The sequence below is a fragment of the Oncorhynchus clarkii genome, chromosome 19 (genome assembly GCF_045791955.1).
Source record: "Oncorhynchus clarkii lewisi isolate Uvic-CL-2024 chromosome 19, UVic_Ocla_1.0, whole genome shotgun sequence".
NCBI classification, from domain to species: Eukaryota; Metazoa; Chordata; class Actinopteri; order Salmoniformes; family Salmonidae; genus Oncorhynchus; species Oncorhynchus clarkii.
Window position 1 is genome coordinate 38,024,855 of NC_092165.1, and position 20,009 is coordinate 38,044,863.

The 20,009-nt window shown below is 42.0% G+C and overlaps 1 protein-coding gene across 1 annotated transcript; it reads right to left on the minus strand.

Moving 5' to 3' along the window:
• Positions 1–1,038: 1,038 nt before the first annotated feature.
• LOC139374239 (glutamyl aminopeptidase-like) lies at positions 1,039–18,104 on the minus strand. Its single transcript, XM_071115266.1, has 20 exons — positions 17,131–18,104; positions 14,199–14,340; positions 13,770–13,904; positions 13,266–13,386; positions 13,011–13,165; positions 5,190–5,303; positions 4,945–5,079; positions 4,765–4,830; positions 4,418–4,483; positions 4,124–4,284; positions 3,916–3,998; positions 3,659–3,795; positions 3,493–3,548; positions 3,250–3,400; positions 3,041–3,114; positions 2,838–2,942; positions 2,490–2,663; positions 2,120–2,260; positions 1,888–1,969; positions 1,039–1,714 (listed from the first exon to the last, which is right to left on the minus strand). The coding sequence occupies exons 1-20, from the start codon at positions 17,769–17,771 to the stop codon at positions 1,565–1,567; spliced, it is 2,889 nt and encodes a 962-aa protein (XP_070971367.1). The 5' UTR covers positions 17,772–18,104; the 3' UTR covers positions 1,039–1,564.
• Between the last annotated feature and the right edge of the window lie 1,905 nt (positions 18,105–20,009).

Below are 20,009 nucleotides of genomic sequence, written 5' to 3' on the forward strand. Positions count from 1 at the left end.
TATACTGTATTCTTTTCTACTGTATTTTAGTCTATGCCACTCCGACATTGCTCATCCTAATATTTATATATTCCTTGATTCCATTATTTTACATTTAGGTTTGTGTGTATTGTTGTGAATTGTTAGATATTACTGCACTGTTGGAGCTAGAAACACAAGCATTTCGCTGCACCCGCAATAACATCTGCTAAACATGTGTATGTGACCAATAACATTTGATTTGATTTGACTGACAAATCTGGGTTTGGCGGATGCCAAGAGAACGCTACCTGCCCGAATGCATAGTGCCAACTGTAAAGTTTGGTGGAGGAGGAATAAGGGTCTGGGGCTGTTTTTCATGGCTTGGGCTAGGCCCCTTAGTTCCAGTGAATGGAAATCTTAACGCTACAGCACACAATGACATTCTAGACGATTCTGTGCTTCCAACTTTGTGGCAACAGTTTGGGAAAGGCCTTTTCCTGTTTCAGCATGACAATGCCCCTGTGCACAGTGAGATCTATACAGAAATGGTTTGTCGAGATCTGTGTGGAAGAACTTGACTTGCCTGCACAGAGTCCTGACCTCAACCCCATTGAACACATTTGGGATGAATTGGAACGGCGACTGTGAGCCAGGCGTAATGGCCCAACATCAGTGCCCAACCTCACTAATGCTCTTGTGGCTGAATGGAAGCAAGTCCGTGCAGCAATGTTCCAACATCTAGTGGAAAGCCTTCCCAGAAGAGTGGAGGCTGTTATAGCAGCAAAGCGGGGACCAACTCCATATTCATGGCTATGATTTTCGAATGAGATGTTCAATGAGCAGGTGTTCACATACTTTTGGTCATGTAGTGTTGGTGCTTCTATATTAACTGGGATTTATTTTGATATGTTGGGGTTAACCATGTACATTTTTATTTCATGACATTATAGCCAGTCTTCCCGATGCGTTTTACTTTACTGTAATATTAGCATAAACGAACAAAGTATGTTTCTGTGTACAACATTATGCTTTCAAAATGTTCTTCCCTGTGGCAACACACTCATCCAGACAGCAGTATTCACAGTAAGTGCATATACGCTCTTCTTTATTTCTTATACATTTGAACACTTTTCATTGTTTGAAACAATTTTGAAATAATTTTTTATACATGTTAATCAACATACCTGGCCAGAGATTAAAAGTTTTCATGGTTATTTAGATCATCTGAAATTCTGTACAAGCACTTCATACAAAATTAAATATTTCTGCATCAAAAACATACTTTTATAAGTAATGCAGGAAAGGCACTAAGTACTGTAAATTGATTCCACTAGATTAAAGAGAGTATTCCGCTGAGTTACTGGCCGGAATTCAGTCATTTCAGATAGAGTTTTTCTGCCCTTCAGAAGTGTGTTTGATTTGCACAGCAGAGTGCCCAGGATGGAGGGACTTGACACTTGATTTAGAAACAAGCAGTCCTGTGGCATGATCTATCCCTATTGTTGAATGAATGAGTAGAAACCGCATGAAGGTTTGTGATTTGGATTAGGTTTACAGTTCTTTAGTCTTCTTTAGTCTTAGTCTTTAGTCTTGCCTGATGTCATCAGTAAGTGAAGTTGCTCTCCAGCCATGAGCTGATCTCTGCCTTGTTCCTCCTGACCCACTCAATGTTGTTCTTCACTGTTTCTAGAGCTTGCTGCCTAGGCATCTCCCCAGCCCCGGCATTAGGGTTCAGCTTGAAAAAGTGCTCCATCTAAAATACAATCAAACAGTCAGTCATAAACACAGCCACAGTCTAAAGGCACAAATAAGGCCACATACATCAGTCAATCTTAAATTCGAGCACACCAGCGCTTGTTTTTTCGATTTCAGTGGTTTAATGTTAGAGTTATTCCAGTTCTATGAATAGAAGGGCTCTGTCTTAACCTGCCACAGCTGTAGCTCTGTGTTGTAGGTGGTGCTGATTCTGGTCAGCAGGCGTCCCAGGTTCCTGTCATTGATGGTGTATCTGTAACAAAACAAAAGGAGGCTTGATTGCTGCTAATTCAGTCAATTTACTTACAGCATCGCATTCCATGTAGTCACTATCACTTCAATGACTCTGGGCTCAGTGACTCTCCATTCAGACTCAGAGAAGTAAATCAGAGAATGGGCTCACCTGTTCACTAGGTAGTTCCAGTTGAGGACGACCCAGTTCCAGGCCATGGTCTTGCCGTAGCGATTCAGAGAGACATAGCGGACCACAGTGAACAGATCCTGAGTCCTCACAATACTCTCATCTTTACACGCCTCCAGCAAGCTGTGAAACAACACAACACCGTTATCTTAAGCACCATTCTCATAAGCCATATCTAGCTGAACAAACTAAAATATTCCCAGAAAAAAAGTATCACACTTTTGCCAATAAATGTACTCTCGCTCTAGTAATAACTTTTCAATGGATTATGTTAAGAAGTGATTTTGAATAATGCTTTTAAAAATTATATATAAAAGAGAAAGTATGAAGAGAATGATTGTTTTTTATTTACTTATTCAGAAGACTGATGTTCTCCACAGATGCCAATCCATACAAGAGCTTGTCCTTCTCTTGGGCCAAACTCTCTGTTTTGTATCTCTCAAACATTACGTTCCACTTCGCCCCAGTGCCTGAGTTCTTCATGCCGTAGCGATACACCAGCAAGCGCAGGTTCACCCCCACAGTGCTGGAGGTCAAAGGTCATGTTACCATTTAGGCTTAGTGGGATAAACAGGATTTTAGGAATAGGAATGCTAATGAAGTAGTTAGTTATGTCCATGTACGGCAAGTTGGTTTAGTAAGTAGATCATGTGTCATTTTAGTGATTTTATTCAAGAGTCAAGACTAATACTGTATTTACCTGATGGTTCCTGCGATCCATTGGTCAAATATAGCAGATGCTTCATTTAGAACTTCCTGGTCGCCCATTTGACAAGCAATTTCCAGGACTGTCTCACGCAACAGCCTATACAAAACCAATATAGACAATACAGTTTAGGATCAATATTCAGTAAATACACCAGTGATCTGTCAAATACAGTAAACCGTCTCTCCTAGTCTTACCTATCTCTCTGGCTTCCCACGTCGTCCCATCCCAGTTGCCTGGAGATAGTCTGCACATGCTCTCGGAATAATTTCTGTAGGGAAAGTAAGTGACACCCCATGTATGAGAACTCACAAGATTATTATTTTGTGTATGTGCGTGTGTGTTCTGGTTGGCCAGCAGAGGGCGGAATTCACCTGTTAAATGTTTTTGTTTTTAAATGACTCACCTGGAATTTGGGGTAAAGAACAGTGTCGTCTGATAACATGTCTTGCACATAGGCGATGGAAGAAGACACACGTTTCCAGACGATGTACTCCGTCTCATTGGTCAGGTATTTTGTCAGGTTGAATGCATTTCCATAATCGACAGCGTCTGCCCTGATGAGGCCGATAAGACAACGACATTATGTTTAATCTCAGTTTTATATTGACAGATGTACTTCAAGTAAATGTCAGTAGTGTTAATTTACCTTCCCAGAGCAAAGACATCATCAATGTAACTGCATCGGTCAGCAGCGTCTAACTCCTAGTAAAGAAAGTGTCATGCTGATTACCACAAGTTTAACCCATGAACTGGTAAGATTAAAACAATTAATATTGCATCTGATACAATAGTAGCAGTTTGAATTATATTACCTGATGATTTGTTTGGAGTTGTTGACTAATTGTGCTCCATATGCTGTCAGGGTGATTGACTCTGTAAAATCCAATGTGGTCGCTGTTGACCTTCAGCAGTCCATCCGTAGCAGGGGAATAGCCAGCTAAGACTAGCTCTATTCGTATGACAGACGAACGTGTATGACTTCAATTTGACTAAATACATGATGTTACCAGAGGCTGGAAATGTAATGTTAAAAAGGTAAAGTCTAGGATTTGGTCAGAAATATCTTTACCTGGATTGGACTTGTTGAACATGATGGAAATAGATGTATTACTATCCACTGAGTACCACTTAACAGGGATGTTCCACTTGTAACTAAGATAAAAACATAGACCTTTTAAGAAATACCGGTTTCTCCTAAAAAATATAGCTGAAACTACATCCATGGGGAAATCAATCAATTATCACAAAGGGATTTGATAGTGCTGTGAATAACTGACCTGAGTGGTGAGGGTGGCTGGGTGGGATTAGCATTGGGGTCCAACAGGAATCTTCGCTGGGTGAGTTTGGTCTGAGCATTGATGGTAGACAGGTCCAGTACTGGGTAGCCCATCTGTTTGGTCCATGTGTCCATCACGTCTGCTACAGGCAACCCACTCACCTGCAAACAAAATGTTTTAGTGTGTATCATACACATAAAAACACGAAGTTAGATGCAGTGAAATAATGTCAATAATATCAACAATTTATATATTTTTGAATTACTACGACCAAATTAGATATGACAAACATACATTAGCAAGTGATGCCCAAAAGTTGTCTGTTTTGGCATTCTCAAAGTGGAAATCTTTCAAGTATTTCTGTTGAAGGGAGAGAAAAACAGGTTACCATCAATTTAGCAATGTGGCCATCCATAGATTTAAGGATAAATCAAATGTAGGCTATGTATTGCTATGACCCTTTCAAGTTAAGTATTACCATGGTAGAGTGTCTGACAGTAATCATCATTTTAATTCAACAAGGAAGGGATTGCATCTCCCTGACACTCGCTATTACCACATGATTCCGCTATTGACTGAATAGGAATCAAGAGACTTGCTGTAAGGATACTTCTATCTACTCAGATGAAATTGACTCTTACCCGACAGCCATCTCTGAAGTTGTCTCGACCCAACCAGTCCTCCACCATCCTGAGAATTGATGCCCCCTAGAATAACAGTTACAGGAACATGTTTGGAATGAATTTAAGGACTCATTTAATTTCATTACATTTTATTCCATCGCATGAAATAAGGCGAAAAGAGGCACAGTTTAAGATTACCTTACTGTAGGATATGCTATCAAACACAGAGGTAATCTGAGCCGGAGTTGATACATCCACAATGATTGGATGGGAGGTGACGAGTGCATCGTCCACCATGACAGGAAGTACATCACTGATGATCATGATGTCACGCTGGTAAAGACAGAGACCGAAGTAGATTTAGAATTTATTCATAACCAGAGTTGAGGTTAAAGCAAATCCATTTCAAATCACTCAATTTAGGATCTGTTAGATGGACTCACCATCCCCCAGAGGGGCTCAGCCTCCTCTACACCGATGTACTCAAAGAAACTGGCAAAGCCCTCATTTAGCCAAAGGTCATCCCACCAATCCATTGTCACGATGTTCCCGAACCACTGCAGGAAAATACAACATGCAAAATTATCTTCCAGCTGACTTTATTTACAAACAAGTGTGTATGGGTGAGTGTGAGGGCGTGCATGTGTGTGTGAGTGCTTGTGTGTTCTGGATACTCCAGCCAACAGTGGGACTCAAAGATAGTTGGACTCATAAATAGCAGGTGAGCCAAGGACACAAAACAACAGAGAAACACACACATACCAGACAAAGCTCCAACAACACAATATTTTCATGCACACAAAATATCATAGCATGCAGGTTAACACTCTACAGCTCTGCATACAGTATAAAACATAAAACACAGAACAATATATATACAGTGCCTTGCGAAAGTATTCGGCCCCCTTGAACTTTGCGACCTTTTGCCACATTTCAGGCTTCAAACATAAAGATATAAAACTGTATTTTTGTGTGAAGAATCAACAACAAGTGGGACACAATCATGAAGTGGAACGACATTTATTGGATATTTCAAACTTTTTTAACAAATCAAAAACTGAAAAATTGGGCGTGCAAAATTATTCAGCCCCTTTACTTTCAGTGCAGCAAACTCTCTCCAGAAGTTCAGTGAGGATCTCTGAATGATCCAATGTTGACCTAAATGACTAATGATGATAAATACAATCCACCTGTGTGTAATCAAGTCTCCGTATAAATGCACCTGCACTGTGATAGTCTCAGAGGTCCGTTAAAAGCGCAGAGAGCATCATGAAGAACAAGGAACACACCAGGCAGGTCCGAGATACTGTTGTGAAGAAGTTTAAAGCCGGATTTGGATACAAAACGATTTCCCAAGCTTTAAACATCCCAAGGAGCACTGTGCAAGCGATAATATTGAAATGGAAGGAGTATCAGACCACTGCAAATCTACCAAGACCTGGCCATCCCTCTAAACTTTCAGCTCATACAAGGAGAAGACTGATCAGAGATGCAGCCAAGAGGCCCATGATCACTGGATGAAGTGCAGAGATCTACAGCTGAGGTGGGAGACTCTGTCCATAGGACAACAATCAGTTGTATATTGCACAAATCTGGCCTTTATGGAAGAGTGGCAAGAAGAAAGCCATTTCTTAAAGATATCCATAAAAAGCGTTGTTTAAAGTTTGCCACAAGCCACCTGGGAGACACACCAAACATGTGGAAGAAGGTGCTCTGGTCAGATGAAACCAAAATTGAACTTTTTGGCAACAATGCAAAACGTTATGTTTGGCGTAAAAGCAACACAGCTCATCACCCGGAACACACCATACCCACTGTCAAACATGGTGGTGGCAGCATCATGGTTTGGGCCTGCTTTTCTTCAGCAGGGACAGGGAAGATGGTTAAAATTGATGGGAAGATGGATGGAGCCAAATACAGGACCATTCTGGAAGGAAACCTGATGGAGTCTGCAAAAGACCTGAGACTGGGACGGAGATTTGTCTTCCAACAAGACAATGATCCAAAACATAAAGCAAAATCTACAATGGAATGGTTCAAAAATAAACATATCCAGGTGTTAGAATCGCCAAGTCAATGTTCAGACCTGAATACAATCGAGAATCTGTGGAAAGAACTGAAAACTGCTGTTCACAAATGCTCTCCATCCAACCTCACTGAGCTCGAGCTGTTTTGCAAGGAGGAATGGGAAAAAAATTCAGTCTCTCGATGTGCAAAACTGATAGAGACATACCCCAAGCGACTTACAGCTGTAATCGCAGCAAAAGGTGGCGCTACAAAGTATTAACTTAAGGGGGCTGAATAATTTTGCACGCCCAATTTTTCAGTTTTTGATATGTTAAAAAAGTTTGAAATATCCAATAAATGTCGTTCCACTTCATGATTGTGTCCCACTTGTTGTTGATTCTTCACAAAAAAATACAGTTTTATATCTTTATGTTTGAAGCCTGAAATGTGGCAAAAGGTCGCAAAGTTCAAGGTGGGCCGAATACTTTCGCAAGGCACTGTATATTTGTACCTTTATTTAACCAGAAAAAGCCCATTGAGACCCAGAGTCTCTTTTTCAAGGGAGACCTGGCCAAGAAGGCAGCAACAATCAATACATTACATAATTAAAACATACAACAATACAATACAACATGATCCAGCCCCAAAAAAGCATTTACACTCCTCCGTAACAGTCTCCCATCAATATTTTAAATTCATTCAGTGGCACTAACATATCTAGATGAAGCATGGACTGTAGACTATTCCATGTGTCTGGTGCACAAGAAGAGAAGGCAGTCTTGCCTAATACTGTGAATGTCCTGGGGACTTTAAGTAGCAACCACCTAGCAGACCAGGTATGGTAACAGCTAGTGGTGAAGGAGACCAGACTAGTTTACCCAAAAGGGCTTTGTCGATGAACACATACAAATGTATCTTTCTGAGCATATAACGTGAGGTCCAACCTACCATATGGTACAATGTGCTATGGTGGGTGAGTGACTTGGCATTTGTAATAAAGCGCAAGGATGCATGGTAAACAGAGTCCAGTCTCTGTAAGACGGAGGAGGTTCCATGATAAACAGAGTCCAGTCTCTGTAAGACGGAGGAGGTTGCATGCATATGCAACAAGTCACTATAATCAATAACAGAGAGAAAAGTGTCCTGACCAAGCTTCTTTCTAGCCGTAAGCAGGAAGCAAGACTTATTACGAAACTAAAAACCCTATTTCAATTTAAGCTTTGTCACAATATTATCCACATGAACTTTAAAGGACAACTTGTCATCCAACCAAATACCTAGGTATTTGTAGGATGACACTTTTTCAATGGATAAGCCACCAGATGTGACAAGGCTAATGCTCTCTGGCAGAGTTCTAGCTCTGGTAAAGGTCATGAATTTAGTTTTTGGGATATTCAAGACCAATTTGAGATAATAAAGGGAGGCCTGCAGTGATTGAAATAGCAGTCTGGAGCTCTTCAACAGCCTGAACCAGAGAAGGAGCACATGAATATATAACTGTATCATCTGCATATAGATGTAACATTGCTGGTTGCATCCCATTTCCCAAATCATTAATACAAATTGAGAACAACACAGGAGCTAAAATAGGAACCCTGGGGCACACCTCTATTAATCTCAAGAAAGCTAGACTTGTGATTGTCAGTAAATACACATTGTGTTCTGTCAGAAAGATAGTTCCTAAACCCCCTTCACTGAGACCAATGTTACTGAGTCTAGCTAGCAACAATTCATGGTCAACTGAATAAAAGGCCTTTGATGAATCCACAAACAGAGCAGCACAACGTTGCTTTTTATCAAGTCCATTAATGATGTCGTTTTCCACTGCCGTAGCTGCAGTTGTGGTGCTGTGCCCCGATCTAAAGCCAGACTGAACCACGCTCAATATGTTATTTTCAATTAAGAAGTTTAACTGTGAGTTCACTAGGGATTCATAAACTTTGGCCAAGATAGGGCGTTTAGAGATAGGACGATAGTTATTAGTATCTGAGGGATCTCCACCCTTTAGCAGTGAGAGGACATAAGCTGATTTCCAAATGCTGGGTATGGAATTGTAGACCTCAATGTAAGAAACAGACATATGCTTTTCTGTGGATTTTGATGCTTTTTATTGCTTTTTATGGATTACCGGAGTGTTGTATTTCTTTATGACTGGATCACTATCTGAACTGAACATTGTAAGCATGTTTTCTTGTAACTCTAGGATGTGGTTGCAACTGTGCTGATATTCACCTTCCTGTAAACAGGCTGTGGGAACAAGGAAAAAGCTCCCAGTTCGCACTTGCCCCTCAGTCCTGTCACTTTGGACAGTTCATAAAACTTTATGGACAGCACCATCATCCTCTTATTGCCCAAAAAAGAAAAAACGTCCTCATTGTTGCACATCATAAAAGGCTTAATGGATAACTGGAGGGCTGACGTAAGTCAATAAAACACTATCATTCCCATGACCAAATTCATGGTCAATATCAAACCATTCCAAGCTATTGATTGATACAAAGATAGGGTTGTTCTCTTTTCCAAACTTTGAGCTCTGCGCTAACATGTGCTTCATGACTTTCCCCTCATCATTTGGGCTTCATCATGGTGACACAATACAGTGGTGACCCGTCATTCCGGGAAAGGCCACACCTGTTTAGCTATAAAATACATACTGTATATATGTATACAGTTGAAGTCGGAGGTTTACATACACCTTAGCCAAATACATTTAAACTCAGTTTTCACATTTCCCAACAATTCATCCTAGTAAAAATGCACTGTTTTAGGTCAGTTAGGATGACAACTTTATTTTAAGAATGTGAAATGTCAGAATAATATTAGAGAGAATTATTTTGTTCAGCTTTAATTTCTTCCATCACATTCCCAGTGGGTCAGAAGTTTACATACACTCAATTAGTACTTGGTAGCATTGCCTTTAAATTGTTTAACTTGGGTCAAACGTTTCAGGTAGCCTTCCACAAGCTTCCCACAATAAATTGGATGAATTTTGTCCCATTCCTCCTGACAGAGCTGGTGTAACTGAATCAGGTTTGTAGGCCTCCTTGCTCGCACACTCTTTTTCAGTTCTGCCCACAATTTTATATGGGATTGAGGTCAGGGCTTTGTGATGGCCACTCCAATACCTTGACTTTGTTGTCCTTAAGCCATTTTGCCACAACTTTGGAAGTGTCCTTGGGATCATTGTCCATTTGGGAGACCCATTTGCGACAAAGCTTTAACTTCCTGACTTATGTCTTGAGATGTTGCTTCGATATATCCACATAATTTTCTTTCCTCGTGATGCCATCTATTTTGTGAATTGCACCAGACCCTCCTGCAGAAAAGCACTCCCACAACATGATGCTGCCACCCCCGTGCTTCACGGTTGGGATGGTGTTCTTCAGCTTGCAAGCTTCCCCCTTTCTCCTCCAAACATAACAATGGTCATTATGGCCAAACAGTTCTATTTTTGTTTCATAACTTCTCCAAAAAGTACGATCTTTGTACCCATGTGCAGTTGCAAACCGTAGTCTGGCTATTTTATGGAGGTTTTGGAGCAGTGGCTTCTTCCTTGCTGAGCGGCCTTTCGGGTTATGTCGAGATAGGACTCGTTTTACAGTAAATATAGATAGTTTTGGACCTGTTTCCTCCAGCATCTTCACAAGGTCCTTTGCTGTTGCTCTGGGATTGATTTTCACTTTTCGCACCAAAGTACATTAATCTCTAGGAGACAGAACGCGTCTCCTTCCTGAGCGGTATGACGCCTGCGTGGTCCCATGGTGTTTATACTTGTGTACTATTGTTTGTACTAATGAACGTGGTACCTTCAGGCATTTGGAAATTGCTCCCAAGGATTAACCAGACTTGTGGAGGTCTACAATTTATTTTCTGAGGTCTTGGCTGATTTCTTTTGATTTTCACATGATGTCAAGCAAAGAGGCACTGAGTTTGAAGGTAGGCCTTGAAATACATCCACAGGTACACCTCCAATTGACTCAGGCTAATTTACATCATTTATCAGAAGCTTCTAAAGCCATGACATAATTTTCTGGAATTTTCCAAGCTGTTTAAAAGCACAGTCAACTTAGTGTATCTAAACCTCTGACCCACTGGAATTGTGATACAGTGAATTATACGTGAAATAATCTGTCTGTAAACAATTGTTGGAGAAAATACTTGTGGCATGTGCAAAGTAGATGTCCTAACCGACTTGTCAAAACTATAGTTTGTTAACAAGACATTTGTGGAGTGGTTGAAAAACAAGTTTTAATGACTCCAACCTAAGTGTATGTAAACTTCCGACTTCAACTGTATATACATTTATAAAAATAATTGCCTGTTTTGCATGTTAGTTTGGCATTAATTCATGTCACATAAAACTGTAATTTAAAAAAAATGAAAAACATGGTCTCTATCTTGAGTAAGGCAGCTCCAAAATGCAGGTGTTTCAGTCTAGCTCAGTGCTTACTGTGGTTGAGGGGCAGCCAGCGGAATATACAGAGCGTAGGTGTTGGTAATCTTCTTTAGTTGTGCCATGATTGGCTCAGTGTTCTGTCACTCATGGGGACACTATGTCACCACAGAATCTACAGGGAGAGCTAGGCAGTTCAAGCCCCCTTGGGTGCTGCCATAGATTTACATTAGAAGTGCCCATCCAAGAAGGCTCAAGGTCATCGGCCACAGACAAAATGTATGTCAAATCACCTTATATCTACCGTAGCTTTGATTGGACTGATCATGTTGCTTTCTAAATCTCAGCTAGCAAGCTAGACAAGCAGTCATCGTCGCGTCAACAATCTCCTGGCAATTCCTTTTCAATCCTTGTCATATGAAGATAAATTATAGATTAAAGATATCGGTGCTCATCGTCCATCGGACATAAACATTACACAACAAGTCGGAAATCGCAATTTCAACAATGAGTGGGTTGGAAGGAATCAGTGGCTAACTGCAAGCGTTGCAAAGCAATCACTATTTTGCTTCGACAGGCTGCTATTTGGTGGCGAGGGTGTGTGGTCCAAGTCTGGGTTTAAGAATTTAAAACATCTGTCTGAAAGTGTCTCTTTTCCAAGCTTAAAAATATAAACATTGGGGCCTCCCGAGTGGCGCAGTGGTCTAAGGCACTGCAGTGCTAGCTGTGCCACTAGAGATTCTGGGTTCGAGTCCAGGCTCTGTCACAGCCGGCCATGACCCTCCCCAATCCCAGGGAAGGGTTTGGCCGGCAGGGATGTCCTTGTCCCATCGCGCACTAGCGACTCCTGTGGAGGGCTGGGCGCAGTGCACGCTGACACAGGCGCCAGGTGTTTCTTCCAACACATTGGTGTGGCTGGCTTCCGGGTTAAGTGGGCATTGTGTCAAGAAGCAGTGCGGCTTGGTTGTGTTTTGGAGGACGCACGGCTCTTGACCATTACCTCTCCCAGGTCCGTACAGGAGTTGCAGCGATGAGACAAGACTGTAACTACCAATTGGATACCACGAAAAAGGGGTAAAAAAAAATATTCACTTGCAACACCATGGGCCAGAAAAAGTTGAATACATTGGACATGCTGTCAATCCAGCATGACTTCTGCTGCGTTCAAAACAACTAGAAACTCGGAACTGGGAATTCAGTGACGAGCTCCGACTGGGAAAATACATCTTGAACGGTCATCCAACTCGGAATTCCAAATCGAGAACTATGGCCTCTTCTAGAGCACCGACCTGAAGATAACTGACGTCATGATTCAACCTTGTTTTTTTTTTGTTCCCAGTTGTGTTGAAAGCCCCTTTGACAACAAAATGTGACAACAAGAAGGACCGCTGCGCCACCTCCCTTGTATGCTGCTGCATAAATTAGCTCATGTGCTTTTCTTCATGAGGAGAGGATACTAAATAATGTTGTTGGACATGTAATCACGTTTGCCAGTGGCATTCTCTTCCCATTCAAATATTTGTTTTCATACAAAAAGTTCAGTAATAGACGCATGTAATTCCAGTTGATATTGTGAGGGTCGTTTTTTGTTTTGTTGTGTAGTGGCTTTGTGGCATGCATAAAAATATGAGTTTGCCCCACTAAAATGTACATGCTAAAATCGTCACTGAATACCGTAATATCATTTTGGGGTGATTGAGCTTGGGTCCCTCTATGACTATGACTATGAAATATGTTTTTTAATTTTCCACTATAAGATGTTTTCCATTAGCTTTCCACTATAACATGACTAATGAATAACTCTTGAATGTTTTCTCGTGGTTGTGTTTCTGTTGTGGGAATGTTGGAGACAGGTGTTTCTCACCTGGTGGACCAGCTCATGAGCGATGACGCTAGCCACACGTTGTTTGTTGTACGATGACGACTGGTTCTCATCATAGAGGAGGTTGGCCTCCCTGTAGGTGATCAGACCCCAGTTCTCCATGGCACCTGTGCCAAAGTCAGGGATGGCAATCTTATCTGGAAAAACAAAAATTGCAAGCATGTGTGTATAAGTCATTATGAATTAATTGTATCCAGTAGTTACAACAGTTCACAAACAGAGGAGATATCAAATTACCTAGCTTTGGGATGGAGTATGTCATGTCGAAATATTCCTCAAAGTAGTCAAAAATGATCTTGGTTGTGTTAGCAGCATACTCTGCTGTCGCAATTTGTGCAGGCTGTGCATAGATTCGCAACTGGAAGAAAATGATTAAAAGCAAAGTTGTTGAGGTAGGTTATGGGAGTGTGTATACACTACAGTATGTGCGAGCATGCCTGTGTACATACATGCGTGCATTTAATCAACACAGTGTTTATAATTATTTAGATTTTTTCCAAAACATTGTAAAGTGTAACTAACTGCTGAAATCTCAACACAACAATTAAATACACTTTTTACTTAGCTTTTACACCATTTAAAACTTTGAACTGGACAGGCTTAAGGTAAAGTGTTACAATATTTACTCTCAATATACTCTGTAGACTATAAAATATGACTTTCAACAGTAAATATTTTCTTAGTTTAAGGTAGTAGAGGGACCAGTGAAAATGACTGCTGAGAAAAATTGCAAGTACTTACAGGAATTCCTCTAGACGATTTCCTTTCCACAAACGTAAACTGGTGCACAGCAAAACATACCAAATAGGTACTCATTGGAACGGATCTCTGGAAGGACGTTTTGATCTTATTGTCAGGAAGCAGCTCTGGGGCGCCCTGGAGAGGAAGAAGGTCTGTGGTTTAATACAGATGTGAGTCAGCCTCTCTAATGGTTGTGTTCTCAGCACCAAGGACCCAAAGCAAAAGATTGATGGCTCCTGCTTTTGCATTCATGGCACTGAATCTCTTCTCCCTCTTAGTGACTTCCATTGCAGCTTCAAGTAAACTAACGGATAACACTATGCACACCTTTTTTTGTGATAGATTGTGGATACATTATATGCATTTATTTTGTATGTTTTATAAGGAGCAATTTGTTACTATGAAATGTTTTTCTTGCAAAGACTGTACCTCCACTGGCATATTGGAGAGGGCTTCATAGTCCTTGTCATGGGTGATGGAAATCTTGTAGGTGGCCTTCTGGTTTGGCTCATCAAAACAGGGGAAAGATTTGCGGGCGTCTGTCGGCTCATGGTCGGTGGCAGCAATTTTTCTTGGAAGAAAAAGAAACATGGCATGACTAAGTCACCCCTTTATATTACTTTTTATTAGACTGTTGTGTACAATAAATGTTTAAGTATACAGCGTTTACTGTATTGTGGCTGCTAAATGTGCTTGAGCAAAGAGAAAATTGACATTTCATGGCCAAGGCTGCAAGTAGCTTTACTACACCTGTCCACCTTTCAAGTCATACTTATCGACACACTAAAAACTACACTACAGTCGTGGCCAAAAGTTTTAAGAATGACACAAATATGAATTTTCACAAAGTCTGCTGCCTCATGTATGATGTCAATTTGCATATACTCCCGATTGTTATGAAGAGTGATCAGATTAATTGCAATTAATTGCAAAGTCCCTCTTTACCATGCAAATTCACTGAATCCCCAAAAAAACATTTCAGCCCTGCCATAAAAGAACCAGCTGACATCATGCTAGTGATTCTCTCGTTAACACAGGTGTGAATGTTGACGAGGAGAAGGCAGGAGATCACTCTGTCATGCTGATTGAGTTTGAATAACAGACTGGAAGCTTCAAAAGGAGGGTGGTGCTTGGAATCATTGTTTTTCCTCTGTCAACCATGATTACCTGCAATGAAACACGTGCCGTCATCATTGCTTTGCACAAAAAGGACTTCACAGGCCAGGATATTGCTGCCAGTAAGATTGCACCTAAATCAACAATTTATCGGATCATCAAGACCTTCAAGGAGAGCGGTTCAATTGTTGTGAAGAAGGCTTCAGGGTCCAGCAAGCGCCAGGACCGTCTCCTAAAGTTGATTCAGCTGTGGGATCGGGGCACCACCAGTACAGAGCTTGCTCAGGAATGGCAGCAGGCAGGTGTGAGTGCATCTGCACGCACAGTGAGGCGAAGACTTTTGGAGGATGGCCTGGTGTAAAGAAGGGCAGCAAAGAAGCCACTTCTCTCCAGGTAAAACATCAGGGACAGACTGATATTCTGCAAAAGGTACAGGGATTGGACTGCTGAGGACTGGGGTAAAGTCATTTTCTCTGATGAATCCCCTTTCCGATTGTTTGGGGCATCTGGAAAAAAGCTTGTCCGGAGAAGACAAGGTGAGCGCTACCATCAGTCCGGTGTCATGCCAAGAGTAAAGCATCCTGAGACCATTCATGTGTGGGGTTGTTTCTCAGCCAAGGGAGTTGGCTCACTCACAATTTTGCCTAAGAACACAGCCATGAATAAAGAATGGTACCAACACATCCTCCCAACCATCCAGGAACAGTTTGGTGACAAACAATGGCCTTTCCAGCATGATGGAGCACCTTGCCATAAGGCAAAAGTGATAACTAAGTGGCTCGGGGAACAAAACATCGATATTTTGGGTCCATAGCCAGGAAACTCTCCAGATCTTAATCCCATTGAGAACTTGTGGTCAATCCTCAAGAGGCGGGTGGACAAACAAAACCTTTCAAATTCTGTAAAACTCCAAGCATTGATTATGCAAGAATGGGCTGCCATCAGTCAGGATGTGGCCCAGAAGTTAATTGACAGCATGCCAGGGCAGATTGCAGAGGTCTTGAAAAAGAAGGGTCAACACTGCAAATATTGACTCTTTGCGTCAACTTATTGTAATTGTCAATAAACGCCTTTGACACATGAAATGCTTGTAATTATACTTCAGTTATCCATAGTAACATCTGAAAAAAATATCTAAAGACACTGAAGCATCAAAATTTGTGGAAATTAATATTTGTCTTTCTCAAAACTTTTGGCTACGACTGTACATTATCAACACTATCATTTTAACTTTGAATAAGAGCAACTTAACCGATAACGTACTGTGACGGGTAAATATACTCTTACCTAACGGAGGTTCAACCATGGTCCTATTAGTGATAAGAATCAATGCACTCCCTGGGAAAATAACTACTGTGAAAAAAAATGACGAGGTTTATTTTTCCCTCATTGGTTTCATCCCATTACACCCCTGTCTCTTTAGTGTGACATAAAGTACTAACAGATGGTGTGCTGCTGGGCCTCATGTGCACGCATACACACACAGACAAGCACAGATGCACACACTCACATTCAGCTAAACTCAGCTGTCAACACTCAGATTACGTCTCGTAAACTTGTTCCCAAAAGGAAATTGTCCTTGAAGGAATTTGGCTGAGGGTCTAAAGTTCTGCAGATTTTCTTCCCTATCCCACATTGCATAATGGAGTCATGGTTATAGATCTATTCAAATGGGTCCAAAGTAGCATATGCAGCACTCATAACAATGAGCATGGAAGGGATTTAGCTGCATTGTAACCATTCTCAGCAATCATTAATTTATGTCTTCGTAAATATTGTCTTCCCCTACGCCTCGATCAGACGGACAGTGTCATTGCTTCAATGCTGCGTAATAAATTCTGCAGTAATACATTTTAACTTGATATGGCTCTGACGAAGGCCGTGAGGCCGATACGTAAGCTTATTAAATATCAGTAATACTATCAAGAGCAGTGTGCGGTTTCCTTTTTCCTTCAACTGGATATGTGTGCAACAAAAGTTAAAAGTTCACCTTTTGTTACTATTTCTGTCAAGTATACGAGTACAATCTGATGTATACGTTGGATATATCCAACGCATGCACCACAATAGAACACAGAACGCACTGCAACTGCCTCTGCAACATAATATGCAAGGCAAATGCAGCGTTCCATTGGAAATGAAGGTACTTCTGGTGTACCAAAATGCATACATGCATGGAGACACACAAAAACAAACTGAAATACACCCAATCTATAACCACAAATGCATGCCTCAAAGGACTTACTTGGTGGCCCCATTTTCTGTGTAGGTGACTCTGTAGAAGCCCACCAGAGATCCGTTGAGCCAGCCCTGGAAGTCCAGGGTGAGGATGTACACCTCATTGGGCTTGGTGGCCGCAAGCTCCTCCTCCGCCTCCACTACGACATACTCCTGCAGTTTGAACTCAAAGCAACCCTTGATGGCCACAGTCACATCCCTCTGAGCCTGTGGGGTTTTCAGGACAAGCCTGGGGACTGCCCTGACGAAAGTCTCCCGGATGTGGAGCCACAGGTGCCTCGTGGGTCGTCTCACCTCCAGGTGCACGGATACATTCCCCATGTAGAGGTCAGTGGTCAGGTCAGGCTCCAGGTGGAGGTCATAGTGCACCGGCTTCACGTAGTCCGGCAGCCGGAAATTCTTCCAGTCCCCGTCAGTGTTGTTGGAGGGCTTGCAGGGCCCCCTGTCAGTTGGTGGGGGAGGGGAGGTGGGCTTGGGGGGTCCCTCGGTGGGGGCCGGGTCAGCCGGGTTACTGTCGGACTGTGTGAGGCCCACCCCCAGCCCCACAGCTACAGCTGACACCACCACCACAGCACAGATGAGGGCCACGTGCTTTCCTCGGATGCAATACCTCTTCTCCTCCTTCTCAAAGTCCAGGCTTTCAACCATGGTGCCCGCCTTGGTGGCCCAAGACAAAATGCTGTGGCCTCAGATATCTTCTGAATCCCCTACTGGAGGAATAATGTAAGGAAAGAAAACACTATTTCCTGATCAGATTTCCAAGGAGTTGCAGCTGAGAGATAGCACAATGCCAAGCTGCTTTAAAACTGACCACAGATCAGTTCCTGTAAAACCTGATAAAAGAGAACCCTAGGCTGAGCTAATCTGAAACTAACAGCTTATCATTCAGAGTTCCAGCATATCAAAGATGAAAAACTATTGGTCTGAGTTGATCCAAGCTCAGTCTGCCTGCCATCGAGTGCAAGGCTGCCTGTGGGAGGTGGAGAGAGGTTAGCTGGAGCGGTGGAGAGGAGGTGGAGAAGGAGGAGCAGGGTTGCTGAGGGGGAGTCTACAATAGAGAGAGGGAATACCACGCACTGGAGGCAAATCTCATACACTAACGCAGGGCAGTTTTTTTTCAGTGGGCATTGCGTATACATATACTCACTTCTTAATCCCCACTGATGCATATCAAAGTAGTGTAGTGGAGGTAAAGGCCTACGTCGTATAAATGATGTACATTGCCTTCGGAAAGTATTCAGACCAATTTACCTTTTCCACATTTTGTTAAGTTACAGCCTTATTCTAAAATAGATAAACATTTTTTAAATCCTCATCATTCTACACACAATACCCCATAATGACAAAGTGAAAACAGGTTTTAGACATTTTTGCAAAATTAGTAAACAAAAAAACTGCAATACCTTATTTACATAAGTATTCAAACCCTTTGCTATGAGACTCGAAATTGAGCTCAGGTGTATCCTGTTTCCATTGGTCATCCTTCAGATGTTTCTGCAACTTGACTGGAGTCCACCTGTGATCAATTCAAAAAACTGGACATGATTTGGAAAGGCACACACCTGTCTATATAAGGTCCCACCGTTGACAGTGTATGTCAGAGCAAAAACCAAGCCACGAGGTCGAAGGAATTGTCTGTAGAGCTCAGGATTTTGTTGAGGCACAAATCTGGGAAGGATAGCAAAAAAAATTATGCAGCATTGAAGGTCCCCAAGAACACAGTGGCCTCCATTCTTAAATAGAGGAAGTTTGGAATAACCAAGACTCTTCCTAGAGCTGGCCGCCCGGCCAAACTGAGCAATCGGAGAAGGGCCTTGGTCCTGGAGGTGACCAAGAACCTGATGGCCACTCTGACAGAGCTCCAGAGTTATTCTGTGGAGATGGGAGAAACTTCCAGAAAGACAACCATCTCTGCAGCACTTCACCAATCAGGCATTTATAGTAGAGTGGCCCAGACAGAAGCCACTCCTCAGTAAAAGGCACATGACAGCCCGCTTGAAGTTTGCCAAAATTCACCTAAAACACTAAAACAAGATTCTCTGGTCTGATGAAACCAAGATTGAACTCTTTGGCCTGAATGCCAAGTGTCACATCTGGAGGAAACCTGACACCATCCCTATGGTGAAGCATGGTGGTGGCAGCGTCATGCTGTGGGGATGTTTTTCAGCGGCAGGGACTGTGAGAGTAGTCAGGGTCGAGGCAAAGATGAACGGAGCAAAGTAGAGAGAGATCCTTGATGAAAACCTGTTTCAGAGTGCTCAGGACCTCAGACTGGGGTGAAGGTTCCCCTTCCAACAGGACAACGACCCTAAGCACACAGCCAAGACAATGCAGGAGTGGCTTCGGGACAAGTCTCTGAATGTCCTTGAGTGGCCCAGCCAGAGTCCAGATTTGAACCCAATCGAAACATCTCTGGAGAGACCTAAAAATATCTGTGCAGCGACACTCCCGAAATAACCTGACCGTGCATGAGAGGATCTGCAGAGAAGAATGGGAGAAACTCCCCAAGTACAGGTGTGCCAAGCTTGTAGCGTCATACCCAAGGAGACTCGAGGCTGTAATTGCTGCAAAATGTGCTTCAACAAAATACTGAGTAAAGAATCTGAATATCTGCAGTGTATATAAATATGATATTTCCATTTTTATTTTTAATAAATTTTCAAAAATGTCTAAAAACCCGTTTTGGCTTTGTCATCATGGGGTATTGTGTGTAGATTGATGAGGGGGGGAAACGATTTAATGAATTTTAGAATAAGATTGCAACGTAACAAAATGTGGAAAATGTCTAGCCGTCTGTATACTTTCCGGATGGATTGTATAAATTATCAAATCATCCGCATTCTAAAGTGGATTGAAGTCCCGGGGTTCCTTCCAACTTCTTCTAGA